This window comes from Anarrhichthys ocellatus, unplaced genomic scaffold (assembly GCF_004355925.1).
Source record: "Anarrhichthys ocellatus isolate YVR2014 unplaced genomic scaffold, GSC_Weel_1.0 scaffold57, whole genome shotgun sequence".
Lineage (NCBI taxonomy): Eukaryota > Metazoa > Chordata > Actinopteri > Perciformes > Anarhichadidae > Anarrhichthys > Anarrhichthys ocellatus.
The window spans coordinates 1,323,709-1,333,674 of NW_022280087.1; the positions used below are offsets into that span (position 1 = coordinate 1,323,709).

At 41.2% G+C, this 9,966-nt stretch overlaps 1 protein-coding gene across 1 annotated transcript in view; it reads left to right on the top strand.

Annotated features, from left to right (window-relative positions):
- Nucleotides 1-211: 211 nt before the first annotated feature.
- Nucleotides 212-9,966, top strand: part of asns (asparagine synthetase) — a 13,558-nt gene continuing 3,803 nt past the window's right edge. The window contains exons 1-9 of the mRNA XM_031871371.1: nucleotides 212-300; nucleotides 2,357-2,612; nucleotides 3,852-4,089; nucleotides 4,189-4,374; nucleotides 4,462-4,563; nucleotides 5,655-5,782; nucleotides 6,276-6,402; nucleotides 7,758-7,864; nucleotides 8,917-9,017. Of these exons, the coding sequence (XP_031727231.1) occupies nucleotides 2,364-2,612; nucleotides 3,852-4,089; nucleotides 4,189-4,374; nucleotides 4,462-4,563; nucleotides 5,655-5,782; nucleotides 6,276-6,402; nucleotides 7,758-7,864; nucleotides 8,917-9,017 (1,238 nt within the window). The 5' untranslated portion in view covers nucleotides 212-300; nucleotides 2,357-2,363. The remainder of the gene's footprint in view (nucleotides 301-2,356; nucleotides 2,613-3,851; nucleotides 4,090-4,188; nucleotides 4,375-4,461; nucleotides 4,564-5,654; nucleotides 5,783-6,275; nucleotides 6,403-7,757; nucleotides 7,865-8,916; nucleotides 9,018-9,966) is intronic.

A 9,966-nucleotide genomic window follows, 5' to 3' on the forward strand; every position in this document is an offset into this window, starting at 1 on the left:
ATCTCACCACTGCTAGTATGTAAGCTATCCAACTAGAAACTACTAACTGCTGTATTGTCCAGCTGTAGTTTATTCTCTCAATTTGTTGACACATAGTGTAATTTGTGGCAGAATGTTTTGCTTTTCCCTCACTACTACAACGTGGCTGTACGCTCTTATTTTGAAGACACATTCACTGATTCCGGTTAAACATGATTTGCATTGACCAAAGGGAGTCAGTGCGGTTGCATCATAACTGTACATCAAAGAGACGCTACTGTTTTAGCCGTCAGTGCTACGGATAGCGTCTTGAAGAACAAGGTCAGTCCAGCGGCTTCGCTAGTGTTTGTTCGTTCGTGTTGTACATCTGTCTCGTTAGAATGAAATAGTGACTTTCACTCGAACGGAGTTTTTAAAAAGTACTCTACTCAATTAAAAGTATATGCACCCATGGCGAATAACTACTGGCCAATTTTGAATGGGGTCGGCGTATTCGTGAGCCACCAGGCAGCATCTTAGTTCATGGACATCCTAGCACGGTACAGCAGGCACGTTGCGAAGCTCCCCGCTGCGGACCACCATGAGGCGGAGGAGGGTGCTGGGAATAGATCAACCTGCCTGACATACGGAAGCATGTGCAGCTTTGCCTGTGCCGAGTAGAAGAATACCACATAATAATATATGACAGCTCCGTAGCCATGTTGCTGGCTTCTCACGTGTTTGGCCAGAGCTATTCAAAGTTTTAATAGGTAGGATTTTGAAAGGAGCTTGGTGTTATTTAGAACATATGTTAATCAGAATCACCTTATTTGCCAAGTAGACGTGCACATACAAGCAAGTTGATGTACTTACAGGCATAGAAATGAAAGCTAGGGACAACAAAGCTGGACAGATAAAGTTCAATAACAGACAGGATTGTTATGTGCACAAGACGTGAACAAATGGTTTTCTGGAGGTGTATAAGTCCTGGATGGAGGGCAGGCTTTTTTTCCTCAAGGTGTCTTTGTCGAAAGTCCACTTCAGATCCCAGAAACCTGTTCATTATGATGTTTTGGGGGCAGCGTAGTGGAGCTCCCCTGAAGCCCACTGTCATCTTTAGAGCGCTCGGCTCCCGGTTCTGACCACACCAGAGAGCCAGCTGTGCAAACTTGAAAAAGTTTAACAGATGGTCCGGGTGCTGGAAGTTTGTGATCCACTGACAGGTGGAGGCTTGGACAGTGAGCTGGGTGAGTTTGGAGCAGAGCATGTCTGGGATGATGGTGCTGAAAGGCAGTCCACAAGCAGGATCCTTGCATATGTCCCTGCAGAGTCCAGGTATTGCAGGATGTAGTGCAGACCCGTGTTAACTGCATCATCCACTGACCTGTTAACATGGTATGACGCGGCAGGGGATCCAGGTGGTCTTTTAAAGTCCTTCAGATGGGTTAACACCAGTCTCTCAAAGGATGTTATGACTACAGACGTCATGGTGTCATTTGATCTGTTGGGGGCCGGGATGATCGTGGAGCGTTTGAAGCAGGAGGGGACTGCACACAGCTCCACTGATCTGTAGATCCGTGTGACGTAGGGGGCGGCTGGTCACCACAGACTTTCAGACAGGAAGGGGGGCACGCCGTCTGGGCCTGGAGACATGTGTGCAGGTGGGGAGGGTCAAGGGTGATTGATTGACGTTCGGAGTCAGACCTGTTTTTCAGCTTTTCAGATTAGCTGCTCTGTGAATTGAATTTATGAATTACTTTTCGTAGGTCTGCTATTTTAATAACTTTAAAATAGATTAAAAGTGTTAAAAATAAATTCAAGTGTTCTGGAGTGGTGCTGAGCTGACTAGCATTTTGTACTATGAATACATATTAATAACAAACAACTCAATAATTATTTTAAAGGCTTGGTAAGGTTAGTTTCGGTGCTGTGAAATGAATCTCCCGCTGAACGCGAGAAGGTACAGTTGTTCTTTCTATGCGCAATTCGATCCTGTTAATCAGCACAAGTGCGGGTGAAACAACCAAACTTCTGACCACGTTGTGTTGCATTGGCCCCTCATGCGGCTGATCACTCGCACTAGCTCATTGACGTTAGATTCTATGGACTGAATACATCTTCATATTTAAATTTGGTTTTCAGCTGTTTTTAGCCAATCCTTACAATTGGATATTTTTACATATATTTACAAACATTTCTGAGAAATCGAAAACTTTGGAAACATTGTATTAGTTTTCCACAAATGATAAAAAACAATTCATCTTGGTTCTGGACTACATTTAGTTTGTGTGCCACGGTATTTACCCTTTCAGGTTATTAATGTTTTATTGTATAGTTATAAACTGCTCACTAATCAACACTGTGTCTGTCTGTCTTTGTTTCTGTCCCTTTTCCACAGCTGTGAAATGTGTGGAATCTGGGCTTTGTTTGGCAGTGATGAGTGTCTGTCGGTCCAGTGCACCAGTGCCATGAAGATCGCTCACAGGGGCCCCGATGCCTTCCGCTTTGAGAACGTCAACGGCTTCACCAACTGCTGTTTCGGCTTCCACCGGCTGGCTATTGTGGACCAGCTGTATGGTATGCAGCCCCTACGCATCAAGAAGTTCCCTTTCTTGTGGCTCTGCTATAATGGAGAGATTTATAACCATCACACGGTAAGACACGCTAGCGTCTCTGCGATACCATCGGTGTTAGCGGAGGGTTGAGGAGCTCTGTTCTTAAGGTCCAGTGTGTAGGAGGATATAGTGGCATCTGGTGGTGAGGCTGCAGATGACAACCAACTGAAACTTCTCCCGCGGGCCAAGCGTGTAGGAGAACTACGGTGGCCCACGAGGAAATGCTAACGATTCTATCCAGAGTTGGTGTTTGGTTTGTCCGTTCTGGGCTACTGTAGAAACCTCTCCCTCTGTAGATATATACGCCTAATTCTAAGCTAACAGAAACACAGATTCTTAGCTTCAGGTGATTTTACACTGAAGAACACAATCTTATTAATATCATATTCCTTTTCTGCCAGTAGATCCCATTGGACCTTTGAGAGGACATGCACAGTGCCTTAGTTCTGTTTAACAACTAACCAGTTGTCATATTACTAAACCAGTTTTTGTGACTGATGCTGATATTATCACTCTAGATTTTATGGATATTTTTTACGTAAACAAAATCTTTAAAGTTTGATATATAAAGAGAGTGTGCCATTTTATAATGTAAAATAGACTTGTCACTCATCTGATGAACAAAACTGTAACGGAAACAGTGATCATGTGACACTGATATATCTGTAATAAGATAATATTGGCCAATAAGTTTCCCCTGCGGACTCATTGGTTAGACTCTACAGAACACTTGAAACATATTGAAATCTCAAAAGCAAGTTCAGAGTCTGGCGATACGATATGAATCATGACTCAGGGCTTACGAGTCACTATATTGCGGTACTGTACGCAAGGCAATATATTCAGTTTTTTTCGTAGTATAAAAAACACACCGCCATATGCATAATATCTGAGTAAGAATATGTTTACTTTTTTATGGAATCAGAACAGTTGGATCTGCATTTGCATTTATCACAGTCCCTGTAACACCCGACATCATAGCTCTACTTTGAGAAGGCATACTGAGGGCATACATCTTTACAAATTGCATAAAGCGTGGACTGAGTTAATCTTTGCATGAAAACTAATAAATACAAAATCTACAGTGTTTTTGAGAATTGATACAATATCACAAATCATAATATAGCGATATTGGATATTTTGGATTTTCTTTTTCCCCTACTGGGGACAAAGTGGAATCAATGACATTGGGCATACATTTTTACCTGGTGGAAACGCAGTTCTAATAACGCGTCTAAAATAACCCCGTCTGTGGTATTTTCTTCCATTTTCTTTCAGCTGAGTAAGCAGTTTGACTTTGACCACCAGACTAAAGTGGATGGTGAGATTTTGCTCCATCTGTATCACCGCTTCGGCATCCAGAAGATGTCTTCTCTGCTGGATGGTGTCTTTGCTTTTATTCTGCTGGACACTGCCAACAGAAAAGTCTTTCTGGGGAGAGACACGTACGGCGTCCGGCCTTTGTTCAAATTCCTCACGGACGATGGATTTCTTGCAGTCTGCTCCGAAGCCAAAGGTAACGGGATAGTTCATTACACCCTGTGAATCTGGGTCTCTCGTACTCGTTTTACAGCTTTTTTTAGCGTTGCTCAACTTGTTGTTATTCTGATCACAGGACTCACGGACATCACCCATTCAACGGCTTCCCCTGCCAACATCGTGGCCCTGCTCCCTGGGCACTTCGAAGCCTTTGATTTGAAGCAGAACGGAAAAGTTGAGTCCGTTCAGATGGATCAGTTTCACTGCTGCACAAAAGAGCCCGCCCATGCCGTCTACGACACTGTGGAGAGACTGCCTACAAGTATGAAACCGTTCATTGTTGACTCCTGTATATCTACTCATTTGGTAAACAATTTTGATGAGTTTCATCTCACTGATGTCTCTGCAGGTTTTGATGAGGAAACGGTGAAAAGCAACATCAGAGCCCTGTTTGAGAACGCCGTGAGGAAACGTCTCATGGCTCAAAGGAGAATTGGCTGTCTTCTGTCAGGTAATTTAAAATATGGAAAATGACATAGCATACTTTATATGAACACACTGTCTCCTCGCATGCTAATTCCTCCTGTACCAAAAACTAGCCTGGTGTGATGGTGTGACACAGAGGATATGATCGTTTTACTCTATGTGGGACTTTCTTCGTCTCCGTTCCCTCAAAGATCAGCGCTGTCGAGAAGGTTTAGACAAATACTGAAAATGAGTAGGGATTCACGATACCGATGTTTAAAACAACAATTTGGCCGATGCAGATACCGATTTTGTTTGCTAAATAATTGTAAAAAGGGATCTACTTAAAAGTCATTCACCAATTCATTAAACTGTCTTTGCATGAGCACAAATTCAATAATACAAATGTACTGTATGTCACAACCTTTGATATAATCTTTCACATGAATAAGATTCTTAAAAAGAGAATGCTTCAAAGCCCTTTCATTTGTAAACCAACCACATGAGCGCACAGTGCACGGCACCCATCCTCATGACCAGCAGGCGGCTTCTTCTCTGACTCAGCAGCTGGTAACTGTTGTCAGGTTACCAACCCAGCAGCTGCAATGCAACAGATAAACATCGGCCGGTCAACAAGGCCGTTATCGGCCGATAGATCAATACATCCCTAAAATTAACATGTCTAAGTTCACATACATTAAACTCAATGTGAAATTTGATCTGGATTTTGTTTTGCTGAGTCCCCTGATTATTGTATTTCCATTGAAACTAATTTATTTTGGTCCAAAATGTCCCTGTTAGAAATGCTGTTGTGAGCAGCCGTATGACTGACTGCCAAGATCCAAGAATGTGGTGGTCTTATGTGAATGCTAAACACATACAGCAGACATATGAACAGTATTGGTGAGATAATAGAAAATACAGAGCAGTTCTGTCAGCATATTTTCAATATGCAACACACTTGTTGGTATCAGTTCTGTCCACATATGTGATTTGCTTAAAATAGAAGTTTACTGCACCTCATGCAGCCCAGTCACATGGTCAGTAGTTGTTACGTTGTCACTAGCGTAGCCTGAATTTCATTATTTCTTGGTAAGCTTGTGTTGATGATCCTCACTCATGTGGTCTCCTCTCTAGGTGGTCTGGACTCCAGTTTGGTTGCTGCTACGCTGGTGAAGCTGGCCAAGGAGGAGAAGCTGCAGTATCCCATCCAGACCTTCTCCATCGGGTCAGAGGACAGCCCAGACGTCTTAGCTGCTCGTAAGGTTGGTGCTTCTGAAAGAAGTGTTTGTGTGAAGGGTCACATCACTGATCACGATGGCAGCTCCTTTCAGCTTTCTTTTAGCACCGAGGCCATGTTGAGAGCCGTGTGGAGGCAATGGAGCACCTTTAACTATTTCAAAATGTCTTATATTCATCAGTTGCAACTTCATAATAGCCATCCAAAAATGATTATAGAAGGTTTACAAACTAATTATTTATCACTAACAAAGCATTACAAATATCTGTTCATCTATCTTATGTCCTGTTTACAAACGATTTCCTAAAGGTTCACAAATTATTTGAAAGTCCTGAACAAATACTTTATACAGAATATAAAATATTATGTGTGTGACAATACACTGTTAACATAACAGATTTTATAGCATTACTAATAGTTAGTAAAGCTATTTTAATTATCATTGAATTGTTTAACAGCAAAGTCCTTGTAAAAAAGGACAAAACAAATATGAGGTTTGTTGTGTTTTTACTCGTCAGGTTGCAGCTCACATTGGCAGCGAACACCACGAGGTGAACTTCACTGCAGAAGAAGGCACCCAAGCTGTCGAGGAAGTCATCCATCACCTGGAGACCTATGACATCACCACCGTACGCGCCTCTGTCGGTGAGTGTTTTATATCTATATCTATAGATATATATACACATTGTGAACAACAAATCTGTGTTGAGATCGGCAGGAGGAGAGCTAGAGAGCTAGCTAAGGTTAGCTGTTAGCACACAGAGCAGAGCTAACGGCTAACATTAATGGAGATGCATTGAGTTTCATGGTGATGTGTTCACTCTCTATTCAGTAAAAATAAACAGTAGACAATGGTCAATTATAACGTTGTCGTTAAGTGCTCGACTGTAATCTTTAGACAGTTGTTTGAAGGAGATGTTTTTTACAGCAATATAAAATAGATATTAGAGCGGGAATTATGACCTGTTTACCTTTCAACAGCTCTAAGTGTTTATTTATTTATACATTTTTTTTATCGTGGATATTGAATGGGGTAGCGAAAATTGTGGAATTTCACTGGTATTTGTATTGTCTACTAAATGTCTGGTATGGTGACAATTCTAGTTTATACCAAGTGTCATAATGTGGCCTATCGAGTGTTTTTTCTTACATTTTATGTAAGAAATAAGAGACACCACTGGTAGGAGGTCCAATTCGTGACATTCATTCGCATAAACTAACTTTATTGCCGCTTATGATTAAGAAAAGACATCTACATTGTTCACAGTGGATTTGAATCCATTTGGTTTAGCCTATCGGTAGTGGAGGAGCAGTGGAGCAGTTCAGTGCTTTGTTTCCACATCTGTGAAAGGCCGCCTCACATTTCTGCTGCAGCGCTGCATTCCTTTTCCTCCCGATTGACTCGTCTGAAACACAGGCGATCTAGTGAGATTAGTTCAGTGACGAAAGAGGTGAATGGAGGCAACGCATGGGACATTTAGAGGCCACGACCCAGCAGTACAATCAATGATGCATCATGAGATGCATTGATAAAACAGAATAAATGACTGCAATGCAACTTTATCGAAGTCTGGAAAACAGGAGCTAAGATCACATCGTACACTTAAAGATGAAGTGCATTTAATTTAATTAATAGATGTTAGCATATGTTTTTGAATGTGGTCATTTGTTATTTCAACAGTTAAAGTTGGCATCGCTCTATGCCATTATTTATTTTTAATTCATTTTTGGCACAGGAAATGCTCCACAGGCAAAGAACATCTGTTCGTAGTGTGAGCCTGATTCACATGCTTCAATGATAATCAATCATCAAGGCTGTTTACATCGTCCTTCATAATTGTAGCCGTCTTTCAAAGGTTCCTATATGCGCGATTATTAATCATTAATATTTGGGACTTAAACTGTGGCGTGTTTTTCCCGATTCAGTTGAGGATATTTATATTCTGATTTGACTATTTCATATGCCATATCTGTGTGAGTAAGCCCTTCTTCTGCTCTAGGGATGTACTTGGTTGCAAAGTACATCAAGGAGAAGTCTGACAGTGTGGTGATCTTCTCTGGAGAGGGCTCTGATGAGCTGACTCAGGGATACCTGTACTTCCACAAGGCAAGTCACTGCTGCTCAATCTTCTTTTGTTTGGCAAGAGAAACCTTTTTGTTAATAACTATATATAGTATCATATTCAAATATCAAATATAAAGATATTCCTGCATAGTGAGGAGCGATATGATCAAGGTGCCACATTACAATAATAATTTGAGAGTGAGGACTTTATTATTTTGGGCTCAGAGTCCAGCAACAGAAGAAGAAACAGGAGGGTCTGCAGCACATGAACCATGAAACATAAACGTCACAACGTTTTAGAAGCCACGATGTAAAACCGAGTCGTGCATTTTGTTTGAGTTGAGAAAGGTTTGGGCACTACTGCTGTAATTTAGTAAAGTAGCCACCGAACAAACAAGGAACAAAATGTGGAACCATGTGACCAACTAACCTCCCTGAAGGCCTTCAGACATGACCAGCAGCAGCCGGGTCACTGAACAGTAGCTGACAATCTAGTCTTTGCTGACCTCCAGTGGCAGAAGTTCTACTAAATGTAGAAGTCTACTCTTTTTTTGTTGTTTACTACAATTTGCCTGTATTTGAGGATTAGGGTGCAACACATGGCCTTTATTGAAGTGATTCTGCGACGTAGCCGTTACCTGTGTGCTCTTTAGACTGTCGGGGCACAAGGACATCCCGAGGTTTCGTTTTTGACAAAAGACGATATAATGTCGGCCGAACCAGGTCACTGTTTTTAAGGGGAGACACGAGGATGCAAGGCAGGAGGATACAGGGTTTGTTCTCTTTGTTTGTCAGAGCATTGGATTCCTCCATTGCTGTCAGGATGTAATGAGGATTTCAACATAATTATCTCATGTTTACATTTAATGTTTCTTATGGCTCCATTGAGACATGCCGGTACATTAACATAAAGAGAGACGATGGTGGAGAACAAGCATTCGGGCTGTCATGCCGGATGTTCATTTATTCATCCATGCAGTCATCATAAATCAAAATGATGAAACACCGTGTTGAATTGCCATGAGGTCGATGTAAAGGAGTGCATGTTTGAACGGAGGCTTTGTTATGCTGACGTAGTTGAGTTCCTCCTCCAGGCTCCGACTCCCAAAGCGGCCGCAGAGGACAGTGTTCGACTGATGAAGGAGCTCTACTTGTTCGATGTCCTCCGTGCTGATCGCACCACTGCTGCACACGGGTAACACCTTCCACTCACTGAGGAAGTCAGGCTCCATCAACTAAAAGACATGACACACAAACCAGCAGAGGGAGAGTTGTCTCTTGTTGTCGAGCCGGAACCTGCAATTCTTTTTTTATTTTATCTTTGCCTAATTAAACAACTTCAACTGCTAATTGAGAATTAAAACAGTTTTCTGTCGCTCGGCTAACTGATCCACGAATAGTTTCAGCTCATTGAAACTGTAGTTTACTTTCTGGCTTTGACTGTTGGCTGCAATTTGTTTTTGCTTTTATTTCTGCAAGTCAATTAATTAAGCAGAAACACGCTGACATAACGGACAGACACTAATTAATATTAGTGCAACAGCTTTTGATGAATGTCATTTTCAGCCTTGATGGAAGACCTGAAAGGTTTTACAATCTCATCTTTAATTTTTCCACCAAATTGTAAATCATTCATAAGAGCATTGAACAGCTCCATCAACGGCAAAATGAAAAACGCATCATAATTAAGGCAAAATGTGATTAATTATACCTTAATATTGGCTTAAATATCTGCAGCAATGGAATCCATTAAAGCCAATAAGGTAATACTGGTTTTAAATAAGTAATGATGAACAGTGAAAAGTCTGAATAATGGAGCCGTTGACCATCTAATACAGGGGTGTCCAAACTTTTTTCAAAGAGGGCCAGATTTGATAATGTGAAAATGCCCAAGGGCCAACAGTCCCTGCTGACATTATTTTAAACAATACAAGTAGCCTTGTAGATAAAACAGGGATGAATTTATATCATTGTATAAAGAGAGTGACATGAGAAGATCAATCTCATGTCTGTAAGTTAAATCAGCTATAATCACTATTTTAAAGTGATTAGTGACTCGTCTAAAACATTTAAAAAAGGAATAACTTCAATAGAATCATTCTGATACACTGTAGCTTCTTTACATTCTATTAGAATGTAAAGAA